The sequence below is a fragment of the Ochotona curzoniae genome, unplaced genomic scaffold (assembly GCF_017591425.1).
Source record: "Ochotona curzoniae isolate NIBS_2020 unplaced genomic scaffold, NIBS_Ocur_1.0 contig_3498, whole genome shotgun sequence".
Taxonomy (NCBI): Eukaryota; Metazoa; Chordata; class Mammalia; order Lagomorpha; family Ochotonidae; genus Ochotona; species Ochotona curzoniae.
The window spans coordinates 34,616,159-34,629,163 of NW_024465885.1; the positions used below are offsets into that span (position 1 = coordinate 34,616,159).

The window sequence follows — 13,005 nt, forward strand, 5'->3', positions numbered from 1 at the left end:
AGAAAGCAGGAAACACATTGAATTTGAACAAATTTTCATCATGAAACATTTTCATCAGGAAACATTCAAATAAGTGTCAGAAATAACAAATATAAATGATAAACATGTCAATGTTTTTGAGACTGACATATACAGAAAATCATGGCTGTGAAATTAAAATACACGTTTATTATGCAATAGTGCACTTTCATACAAGCTGTCACTGCTTATTCTCAAACAATAAGACAGAAGTGAGCAACATGCTCTTGCCCTTTATCATGTGCACAGATTTGGTTTTTGAATCCTTTTCTTTGAAATAAAAATGCACAGCTTTTTAATATTTCCATGAAATTTATGATTATGTTTTTACATACTCATCAGACAACTGTATTTTATTGGATAGCTAGACTTGTTACAACAGTACCATAGCCTTTAATTTATACAATGGAATCTTCTTACTCCAGAAGTGTAGCTGAGACAATTTCTCTGATTTCCACTAAAATCAATAGTTAAGCAAAATGGTGGAGGGGGTCAGAGACAAGAAAGAAAGAAGGCAGGCAGAAAGCAAGGAGCAAGTAAAGAGGAGGTAAAGGGGAAGGAGAGTTAGGGATAGACAGAGAAAAGGAGAAGGAAATAAATCCCATGAGAACATCCATCAATCTGACAATTTGAAACTCATTATTTAGAGTTATAATTCAACATAGAATAAAAATATTTGCAAAGAAAATCCTTTTCCCTAACGAGTGTTATGAGTTTTGCTTACTGGAGCACTGGCTTTGTGGACGTTTCATGCATATTGGCAGAAAGGAAGTCCCTATGGGTACATTGAAAATAATTTTTCATCTCTTAACAGAATAAACAGAAAAGGTTAATGTTTGGTTAGGATTCCTTCTTTTCCAAATTCCAATGGAGGTGTGCGAGGGGTGGGTCCAAGTAGATGCTACCTGTCTCGTGGCTTTTGGGCCTCAGATGAAGAAGGTGAAGAAGTACAGTCTCTGGAAATCCTAGTTACTCTGCAGAACTACAAGCAAACCTCCCAGTCTGTACAATGCTACCTTTCTGATGCTGGACACAAAATAAATCAGACCTTTGTTCTGTAGCAAGCAATTCACTTCATTTTGCAATCATTATACAATCTTCCTGAAAAAGACTTTCCAGAATAAATCCTTCATAGACTATGTCAGAAACTTACAGAAATGGAGAACTGTGCTTTCATTACCTGATTTTAGGATAGTTTTATCAAAAAACATAATTTACACTCAGTCACTCAGTCTTCTCACTCAGTCTTCACACTTTTTTTCCCGTCTTTTATTTTATCCCTCTAATCGTTTTTTTTTTAATTCTAGTATTAAGAAGATCAAGTGTTCTTACATTCAACAATTCACGTTAAAAATTAAAGATCTGGAATTCTCTTCTAAGAGAGAAAAAGCTAATATATATACTTATCAAGCCACTGCTGTTTCAGAGTGGAATTAAATTCAGAACTGATAAGACTATTTTCTATGATGTGTCAATAATACTTCTGCCAAATCTAGGGATCACAAAGTTTGTATTTATTCCTGTATTATTTCAAAGTGACATAGCTTGATGTCTGAACATTTTTCTTATAACATGATAAAAAATATTTTGTATTTAAGTTAAAGTTACAAGCCTTAAGATTCACACACACACACACACACACACACACAAATGGCTTTGAATCAAAATCTTCAGATGTACACTGGCTTCCACTTTGTAAAATTCATGCACCAGCACTGTAGGATTAACAAATGAAAACAAAATATTGGAAAGTTTGGATATAAGCCTGGATATTTTAAACAAATAGGTAGTATTCAAAATTTGCCTGAATTGGACAAAAAAAAATGCTTCCTTTAAGCAAACAGAAACTGATATGGAAAAATTGATACATAAATAAGAAAGAAGAAAGAAATGACTAAAATATTCATGGAACAGCCAAAATTAACTAAACTCAGTACATATTGAAAAATGCACATTTGGGCCCGGCGCGGTGGCGCAGTTGTTAAGGTCCTCGCTTTGCAAGCCCCGGGATCCCAGATGGGCGCCGGTTCTAATCCTGGCAGCCCCGCTTCCCATCCAGCTCCCTGCTTGTGGCCCGGGAAGGCAGTAGAGGCCGGCCCAAAGCTTTGGGACCCTGCACCCGCGTGGGAGACCCGGAAGAGTCTCCTGGCTTCGGATCGGCCGTTGGGCTCACTTGGGGAGTGAATCATTGGACGGAAGATCTTCCTCTCTGTCTCTCCTCTCTGTATATCTACCTTTCCAATAAAAAAAAAAAAGAAAGAAAAATGCACATATGAGTGGATTCTAATGGGACCCACCAGCCATTCCCTGAAACCACCAAGGGGCTGAGGCAATGGTGTTCTACAGTCACAAGAACAACTGGAGACAGTCTGATTTAGCATGTCCTTCTGTTATTATTTTATTTATATAGACTATAAAATAGGAAAGCAAAAGGTCATTTTCTGACAGTCCTCCTACCCAATAATGGCACTCAAATTGACTAGAAGGTATGTCTATCTCTCTGGACCCTTCAGTCAAATGACAGGTTATGCAGACTACACAGGGCTGGCAGGTATGTCTTCAGGTCACAGGCAGCTATGCTCTGAGTCACTGACAGCACATGGGCTGCAAGGTATGCCTCAAGTCACATTCATCGCTTGTGTCTGACAGGTAGAGCTACTTATCAAGGAAGTCCAAGCATAGCTCATCCAAGGGGAGAGAAGAGAGACTGGGCACAGCCCACCGTGCTCTCCTGTATAGCCAATTATTAGGTCTTGTTGACGTCTCTGTTAGCCAATACCATCGGGAGGGGGTTCTCCCAGGGACATGGTGTGGCTAAGTAGGCAGAGATCCGGGGGCAATCTCCCAAAGTGTGTTATGGATTTATCATTGAAATCACTGGTTAAGATTGCTGGCATCCTACAACCGAGTCCTTTGGTTTACTTCATGGCTTTAATTAAGAAGTCCAGCTTTTGCTGCTAAAGACTACAGGAGACTGCAATCACATATCTCAAACTATGGGGGTCCTTGCCAACAGCATGGGGGATTTGATTTGAATTCATAATTTCTAGTTTTGGTCTAGTGCAGTCCTGGCCATTAGGGTATTTGTGAAGTCTTTGTCTTTCTCTCTGCCTTTCTTTTTCTGCCTCTGGATAGAATGCATTATTAAAATATTATGATGCCAGATGGCAAAATAAAACTTTAAGACAGAAACAGAAATCTAGGATTCAGATTTAGAAGCTGCATCATAAGGAAATTGAAAAATGCAAAGAAATATTTTGACAGTGATTTTTCAACAAGGAAAAATAAATCACCCCAGAAATAAAGGAGACATGTAAAATAGAAAACTGATCTCAATAATCAAATAGAATCATGATTTACAAAACCTGTAAGTCACAATAAAGCACTAGGAAAATTGTTTGAAACATTTATAATTTTTTGCACAGTAGTATTTACTTTGATTTGAAAGGCAGATTTCACAAAGAAAGGGAAAAGAGAGAGAGGAGAGAGATCTCCCATATGTTAGTTCACTATCCAACTGGACACAACAGAAAGAGATGGGAGCTATCTCTGTATCTCCTCTATATACATCTGACATTAAAAAAAAATGACAAAACAAAACAAACATAAGCCTAAAGGAAAATAAAAACATTCCTTAAATTGTTATTTATAAAGAAGTCAATATTCCAGGACAGGCTAATGGTTAAAACAGAAAGGACCAGGGTCCAGCAAGGTAGCCTAGTGACTTAAGTCTTCACCTTGCACATGCCAGGATCTCGTATGGGCACCAGTCTGTATCCTGGCAGAACCACTGCCCTTCTAACTCCCTTCTTGTGGCCTGGGGAAGCAGCAGAGGATGACCCAAAGCTTTCAAACTCTACATCCCTGTGGGAAACCTGGAAGAAGTTCCTCACTTCAGACAGGCCCAGCCATTGCAGGCACATGGGAAATGAAACAGAGGAAGACCTTTGTCTCAGTCTCTCCTTCTTTCTGTAAATATGCCTTTCAAATAAAAGAAAACAAATAAACCATAAAAGGTTTTTAAAAAGCACTCACACAATAAAGGAACAGACTGATTTTACAACTGTTTACTTTTCTGATTTCTTTTGTAAATACATTTGTTAAAAAGTATTCACTTGCAATGAAAGAATCTCAACTGAACTTGAACTGTGGTAATGCAATGAGGTCGAGGAATCCACCATGGGGGGCGGGGCTTGGATGAGGGGAATCCCAGTACCTATAAAACTGTGTCACACAATGCAAAGAAATTAATAAAAAAAGTATTCACTTTGATTTCAAAGTAGACAGTATATGTATATATGTGTTTGTACACATACATATAGTTTTTTATTTTCTTGAAGAGATGTTATCATAGGAGAGATATTTATGGCAATGATCATAATGTGGAGGAAATAAAATAACTACTTATTTGAATGGTGTGATTCAGTGAAGCAGTAAACACCTAGTGATATTATATCTGCCTAATTTTTACGCTCGCTACCTATATTAACTTCCACAACTATTAGAAAATGTAATAATTTCATTCTGAGTATTGTTTATTTTACTTGTTGTGATGTTCACCAACTGATGAATTTAATGGCTGAATAAGATTGCTTCATACAAATACGCTACATTTTCTTTATCCAGACATTTCCTTATCCAGATGATGGGCATCGCGGTTAATTTCTCATATTCACGATTGGAGATTGAGCTGCAGAAACATACACTGCAGGTATCTTTTCCATGTTCTTATTTCATTTCCTTTGCATGTATTTCCAGAAATGAAATGAGATAGGTGGGCTCAATGCCACATTTACTTAATTGTCTAAGGAATCTCAATGCTGTTTCTTTTATCATTGTGCTAATTAGAATTTCCACAATGTATAACAATTTCTTTATAACCTTGGGAGATTTTTTTTTCTGTTCAATATTATGATGACTATGGTTCTGTCATTTGTTGCATTTATTATGTTGGGTTTTGACTCTTTCATATCCTATGTTTTAAAGTTTTTTTTCTGAATTATCAAATGCTTTCCCCAGATCTACTGACAGAAGTACATGGTTCATCATTCCTCATTTTCCATACCTGTGGATTCAAGTTTATTGACTTTTGTATGTTGGACCACTAATAGATCCCTAGGTTGAAGTCCAATTGGTCAGAGTGGATGATCTTTCTGTTGGATTTGAATAGTTAGTATTTTGTATCAATGGTATTAGTGGGCATCACCAGTAGTAAAACAGTTTTTTTCTATATTGTGTCTTATTTCTTCTTTGCAGTGATTGTACTGCTGGCCTCATAGAATGAATTTGAAGGATCCCTGCTGTTCTACTGTTTGGAGTATTTTAAGTTGAGATGGCATTAAGTTATACTTAAATGTTTGGTAGAATTCAGCAGTGAAGCCATCCAGTACAGGTCTTTTCTTTGTTGGGACTCTGTAACTAATACAATCTCAGCCTTTGTTACTCGTCTAATCAGGTTTTCTATATCATTATGCCTTAATTTGGTTAATTATATGTGTCCAGACATGTATCCACTTCTTCTAGTTTGTTTAATTTATTGACATCCAGCTGCATGTAATTATCCCTAATCATTCTTTTTATTTCTCTCATATCAGTTGTAACATCTCCAATTTCATCTATAATTTTATTAATTTGAATCTTCCTCCTGATTCTTTTGGTTAATTGGGACAGCGGTTTATCATATTTTGTCCATAAAGCCAGCACATTTCCTAGATCTTTTGCAAAATTTTTATTTCTGTTTTGTTTATGTCTTTTACAAATTTTTTTTATTACTTCCTTTCTTGCACTAATTTGTAGATTCAACAGGGTTTGGTTATGATGCTAACACAGTCAATTGAGTTTGGTGCTTTGCTGGCATTGAGAATGCAATTTGCCTCTTTTTTCCAAACAAAGTAATGGTTTGGAAGCCCTGTTAACTCACCAGATTGGGCTTGAACTCTGTGAAGATTGTGATAGTCTCATTCCATTCAAGCTGCCATTGGCAGACATCGCAGACACTTCTTTCAGCTTGTCTCTGCAGTGTGACTCCTAGCGCCATAATCGACTCCATCAGTTGTTTTGGAAATTTCTCTTATTCAGTAACTATGGAATACATGCATTTTCTTTTATGTTGGTGGCTGAGGGTAGTGCAGGTTCTAACTACTCAGCCATTTTGACTCTTCCATAGGGATAACCTTTACAGTTTTTTTGTGGATGTATCCAAAAAAAAGTATTAATTTTTAGTATAAAAATTGTAGTTATATTTTGAAATAACACCTAACACATTCCTACTTGTCGTCTATTCCAAACACATTTCTCTTTGTCATATGTTGCATTAGGGTTTTCATATATTGCTTTGAATGTATTGATAAATTAACCTTTCTAATGCCTAATTTGTTTAAGATTTAAAGTATGAGTGGGTGTTGAATTTTGTTAAATTCTTTTCATCATCTATTGAGATAAGCATGTGGTTAAATATTCTTCTATTTATTGATGCATTACGTTGTATTTACTGACTTGAGTGTGTTGGTCCATGATGTCATAACAGAAATATGGCACCTGGTCTGAGATAACGACCTATCTGGATGTGTTGATGGATTTGATTGGATAGTATTTGGTTGAACAATTTTGCACAAACTTTCATCAGGTATATTGATCTATAGTTTTCTTTTTCCATTTCCTCCATTTTAACATCTTTCTGATTTAGAAATTAAGTTGAAGTGGGCCTCATAGAAGGAATGTGGGAGGAATGCCTCCTTTCCAGTGGTTTGAATAATTGGTGAGAAAATTGAAGTTATTTCTTCTTGAAAGGTTTGGTGAATCTGGTCCTGGGCCCTTCTTTGTTAGGAAAGTTTTTATTACTGATTCATCTCTGTCTTTGTTATAGCCTATTTATTTCTGCAATGTTATCACGATTCAATTTTGATAAATTGCTTGTGACCAGAAATTTATGGATTTCTTGATTTTCCAATCTGTTAGCGTGTAGTTTCTTTCTGTTTTTGTTGGCGGGTTCGCAGGGTTGAAGTGGTAATGTGAACTGGGGAAGTCTTTTGGGCGTAGGCCCGGGTGTCTTATCGTAGGTGTGTTGATGGTGTGCAGTCGTCGCGAGGGAGCAGGGGCTTTGGGGCATGTGCTTGGGGTGGTGGGGTGGGCATTTGTGATGAGGGGCTTGGGTAGTTTGCAGTGGGTTAGGGGTGGGGGGTGGGTGGGGGGTAGTGGAGGTAGAGTTGGGTGGTGGGTGGACGGTGGGGGAGGGGGGGGTGAGTGGGGGTGGTATCGAAAGGAGGTGTGTGGGGTATCGGAGGGTGGGGTTGGTGGCCAGGAGGGGAAAGAGGCTTGGTTATTTGATGGATTTTCTGCGGCATTATGTGGATTTTGTATATTTGGGTGTTGATATCCTTGATATCTCAGAATGTTTTTTATTTTTATTTTTTGATTTTAATTAGACAGACCTATTTATCATCCTTAAATATATAATTTATTTTTTATTTTTTTTCCGCATCTTTAATAATTTACAAACCTACTTAATACTTAACTCTACATACAATCTTTTATAAAATAAAATACCTTATTCATAAAACATTAATAAACATATAACATTCATTTCCACCTAACATCCTATCATTCCCCCCCCATATAACAAAAAATACATCACCCACCATAAAACATCAATTCCAACTAACCAAAACAACATTAAACATAAAAAACATAACCTTAATCAAGTCCTCTCCCCCCTCGTCCCGCCCCCTCTACCTTTATTCATAACAGTGGAGTGTTGTTATCTCCCACTATTCTTCTTCTTATCATTATTATTGGAGTATATTTCCCATTAAGTACACTACCAGGTTTTTTTTTTTTTTTTTATGTAACTAGGTTCGCTGGTATTGGGTGCATATGCACCTGTTCCAGTCATTTCTTCCTATTGAATGGGTCCCTTGGCCATTACATAGTGTATGATCTCATCTTTTTTAAATGGCTTTTGCATTTAAGTCTATTTTGTCTGATATTAAAATGGCTTCACAAACTCACTTTTCTTTTCAATTGGCATAGCACATTCTTCCCCCTCCAATTCCCTGTTTACGGCCTAGGAAGGCAGCAGGAGGGGCCAAAGCCTTAGGACCCTGTGAAGCTCCTGGCGGCTGGATTTAGGTAGGCTCTGCTCTGGCTGTTGTTACCAGTTGGGGAGTGAAACAGAAGATGGAAGATCTTTCTCTGTCTCTGTCTCCCTGAATCTGCCTTTTCAATAAAAATAAATAAGTCTTTAAGAAACAAAGAGCAGATATCAGATATGGTGAGTTTTAACAAAAAATTGCATGTTTCTAAAATCCTTATTTGTTGAGTCTAATTTTTTAAGCTTGGAAACAAACTGCCAAATATGACTACAAATTTCAACAAATTTAAACTACTTAATTTTTCAGTTTCTTTAGGTTTATTATCTGAAAAATTTAGTTCACTGTGCAAGTATATAGATTTACACATTTTTATTCTTAAAACATGTAATGTAAAGGTGTATAATATTTAAATTTTAAAGGAAGTCTAGAATTGATTCTATTATAAACATTTTAATTTCTTAGAATCACGCATTTTGGAATGATTAAGTATAAGTAAGTGTTATATAAGCTCAAAATTAAAAAACATTTAGCAATTTTATATCAGTACCAAACATAAAAATTAAGAAACGATCAAGCTGCAGGAGTCTTTTAGGTATTTTATGTGATCTTGTTTACATGAATTGATTCTAAATAAAATAAATGTATAACTAACCCTGAATAATGTTACTTATTTCTTTTTAAAAAATATTGAAAACTAATCTGGTTTACTTCAACTCAGCACTGAAAGCAAAATAAAAGCAGATGGAAAACATAATCCTGAAAAGTTTCCAAATTCCTGTGCTCTTATTTGTGTATTTATACATTTAAACTGATGAGAAATCTTAGTAATGAATAACAAAGCCAGTTTACATTTATGCAAGCGACTTTTGCTCTTTCCAGTAACATCTTAAAATTGTCATTTTGGAAAACATCAGGCAATTTAATTATTATTGAACAGATTTGGAAGAATTAGCTAGGAGAGAATATAAATCAGCGTTTTTATTAGAGCATGAAATTAAGTACCTCATACAGAAGATGGAAGTCCTAAGAGTTCCAAGATGATGCTATTGACATATCAATTTATTCTAATGTAAGTGATTAGTAGTTGCCTTTATATAAATGGATGGAAGCGCCTGGCAGTATTAAATGCATTCACCAAATAATTATATTAAAGTTTTAAGTATCCTGAGCTTATATTCATTTAACAGCTCAATTGTGTATTCTCATTCAGATATAACATCCAGTTTGAATTTTCATAACCAGGGGAAATGAGAAATTGAGATAATTAACCCAGAAAGTCAAACTAAAATTCACACTTGGGGTTCCAAGGAACTGGGAAGTAGGAACAATTTATAAATTGAATGAGAAGTAATATTATATGAGAGCTTCCAAATTAATGCAGTCAATTCTCTTGGCTCAGATGTTTCTTTGTAAATGTGTGCAAAGGGTATTAGTTATTTTCAAAATGTGTTTGAGATTGGGTGGCTAGAATATTGGGCAAGTGTGAACAAGTTTGCTTCAGTTTTAAGCTTCATGTTGATCTAAAATTTTCTTTTTCTTTTACAGGAAAAAGCTAATAATAATAATATGACTCAACAGACATAAGATTCCTTTAAAACACATAAACAGTGTTAACTGATTCATTTATAGTGCACAAGTTTCCAAATAATTTAGTTTACCTTTGTTTCCTCTGCTTTTGAGTAATTATCTAAACCAAACCAAAACAAAACAAACAAACAAACAAACAAAAACTGTTGCCTACACTGGTTTGAAAAGGTTGCCCTGTTTTCTTCTAGTACTCGCATAGTTTGAACAGATATGAATAAAGCTATTCTACAGGGGAGAACCAGAGGTCAGGTTTGCAATGTTCTGCATATACATCCAACTTTCCTACTGTTCTTCTCCAGTGTGTGTTTCTGGGGCTTCTGTTAAAGTTCAGTTGGCTTCATATGCAATAATTCATTTCCAGGATATCTATTCTGCTTTGGTGGTTGCTATTTTTATGCCACTCCCATGCAGTATTGGTTACAATAGCTCTGTAGTAGATCTTGAAACTGTGTATTGTGTTGCTTCAAATGACTGTAGATCATAATAATAAATTATTATACAGCAGGAAGTGTTGGGGGAGAGGAAATTGCAGGCTCCAAATAAGAAGGGAGGGTTCGGAGGCAGAGATGACTGATTTGCTGTGTTATACTTGTGTGTTGAAATAGTACTCTGGATCCCATGGTGATATGCATGAAATACATCTAAATAAATTACAAACTAAAGTGAGGCTGAAAAACAACCTCAATATTTACATAAATTAAGAATAATATCTAAACTGTCAACATAGGAAGAGATATACTGACAAATTTGGAAACAAGGAAAGAATACAAAGGAAAAGAAAGGGAGTTAAGTTGGTGTAAGAGAGCTACAAAATACAAATTTTTTATAGCTTCTGTAATTTTGCAATTTACTGTGAGACACTAACTGTTGTTTTACCCAAATTTACAATCATTGCATTCGTATTGCTTACCCAAATCTGCAATCACTGCTATGTAAATATCTACCCTCAGATATTCATCTTGATTCATTTGAGTATATTGTTTCTAAATGTAAAATTGAATTTTTGACATTAAAAGCAAAATTTAAAATAGGCTAATGAAATATAACATTCAAAATATTTGGAATATGTGAAAAGTATTGCAAATACAATACATTCACAATTTCAATATTCTCAAACATTGCAACATCATTGAAACCATATGGAGCAGGTAAATAATTCGCATATAAAGCTAATCTCTATAAACTAAAGTGAAATTATAGGGCAAATAAAATAACGTGACATTTTGAGATATATTTTGCAAATATCAAGTTTTAGAGTAAAACCCTGGTTAATTACTATTAAGTGAATATGTTTCTTCAAATATATATGTATGTGTGTGTGCATATATATGCTTACCTATGTATACATATGCCAAAATATAGAAGAGACAGGCAGAGACATAGACATCAGTCACCGATTTATTCACTCCCCAAACGGCTGCGGCCATCAGGGGCGGGGTGGGCTGAAATCAGAAGTCAGATCTCCCAGGAAGCTCCGTACATGGGCTCCCCTCTGTTCTCTTCCAGAACACATTAGCAAGAGGCTGTGTAGGAGACAGAGCAGGCTGGGCTAAAAAATGCAGTCTTATAATGATGCAAACAATGACTGAACCCACCCTGCCACTATGCAGGACTTTTCTTCAAATAATTTATATGAAAATCCAAATCCCATTTTGAAAGCATTAGCTACTGGGGCTTTGAATGTGAATTGCCTTCTAAAGGTGGAATCACTATCATTAACACAAATATCCATGTAAGAAAGTTATAAAACTAGTGTTGTCCAAGTGTGCTGCTTTCAAATTCTGATGTGTGATTGTAGATGGAAAATACAGTGCTTCATGTATAGATCTCCAAGAGCCAAAGGATGGCGGCTTTGGAGGGAAGAACCCGGAGATTTCTGCCCAGCTCATAGTAAGAGGTGAATTTAAGCAACTGGAGACAAGACACTAAGTGGGGAGAACGTTTGACACTCGTTCTTCGGGAACGTGCACTTTTTCATTTTCTTTGGGGCCAACCTAAACCTCTTCAGTTCCCGTAGGCAGTGAGTCAGAAGGGCCAGTCAGAATGGAAGTGAATCCCCCGAAAACAGGAGCATCAGCTGGCGCTGAAAGATTCTGATTCCCCTTGATTTGGCAAGAAGATATTGTAGTAATAAATTACATTCTAGTTCTGAGGAGTTCAGCTGGAACATTTTCATTAAGAGTAACAGGATTACTGAAGAATGATTACAGAAATAACATTACATTATCGACCTTGTGAGAATGACTCCGCACAACCGTCAAAAATTGCAGAAAAGGTAATTCAAGTAAGATTTATTCCTTGGTTTCCATATGATGGGTCCCGACTTCCAGTCAAACCTAAGAGGTCTCTACCTGCGCTTTCCAGAGAGGCCGTGAAAGATGTGAAACTGTCCTTGACCGTTTTCGAACAAGAGGTGATATCCCAGAGTTATGGCTGCGCAGTAGGTCTGTGGGAGTTTCAGCCTGGTCTGAAAAGGCAGCCGTTGATGCAGTCGCACTCGTTGGAGGTGCAGGTTCCCCCTGCACAGCTGCAGAAGCAATCAGAAAAAGGAAAAAAAAAACACAAGAGGAGACCCTGGGGTGTCTCCCCTCCCCACAGTCATTGTACTGGAGAGATTTTACCTTTGTTCAAAAACATTGCAAGACACCTTGAAGACACTAACTTCACATTCGCTTTCAGATGGACAATAGAACACACTATTTTTCATCACCAAACTCCGGAAGATATTTGGTCAAAACCCAATCGAATTATCGGGCCCAATGAACTTCCATCCTGTAATGCTACAATTCAGAGATATTTAAGCCTAGTATGGGTACTCTATGATATTATCTACTGTGAATATGTGGGAAATCTTCTTAAAAAAAGGATTAGATCTTACTGGAAAAATGAATTTATTTGTTCATAAGTATGGCGTTATTTTTAATATGTAATGAATCCCACTGATAATAGGAATGTTACGAATGAATTGAGTATGAAGTGAACTAGTTGAATAAATTTTTTCTGGCTTTTAAATTAAAAACAACAACAACAAAGCTAGGGTTGTCTTTTACTAAGGAACATAGTGTGAGAGGCCAGGACAAGAGCTCCACTGACTAATCTTGCACCTGCAATGCTGTTTCACATATGAGCTCTAGTTCATATCCTGGATGCTCTGCTTCCCATTCAGCTCCCTGATTGAACCCTGGGAAAGCAGTGGAGGGCGGCTTAAAGCCTGGGGACCCTGCGTCCATGTGGGTAATACAAAAGTTCTTGTCTTCTAACTTCAGATATGCTCACCCATTTGGGTGTGAACCAGCAGATGGAAGCTCTT

General features: G+C 36.4%; 1 protein-coding gene across 1 annotated transcript; it reads left to right on the top strand.

Annotated features, from left to right (window-relative positions):
- Nucleotides 1–11,895: 11,895 nt before the first annotated feature.
- On the top strand, nucleotides 11,896–12,600 carry LOC121156882 (shieldin complex subunit 3-like). Its single transcript, XM_040980865.1, has one exon. The coding sequence runs from the start codon at nucleotides 11,896–11,898 to the stop codon at nucleotides 12,598–12,600; it is 705 nt and encodes a 234-aa protein (XP_040836799.1).
- Nucleotides 12,601–13,005: the final 405 nt, after the last annotated feature.

Bases quoted from the DNA above. Each gene is read 5' to 3' on its own strand.
- LOC121156882 (XM_040980865.1), top strand. From the start codon at position 11,896: ATGATTACAGAAATAACATTACATTATCGACCTTGTGAGAATGACTCC.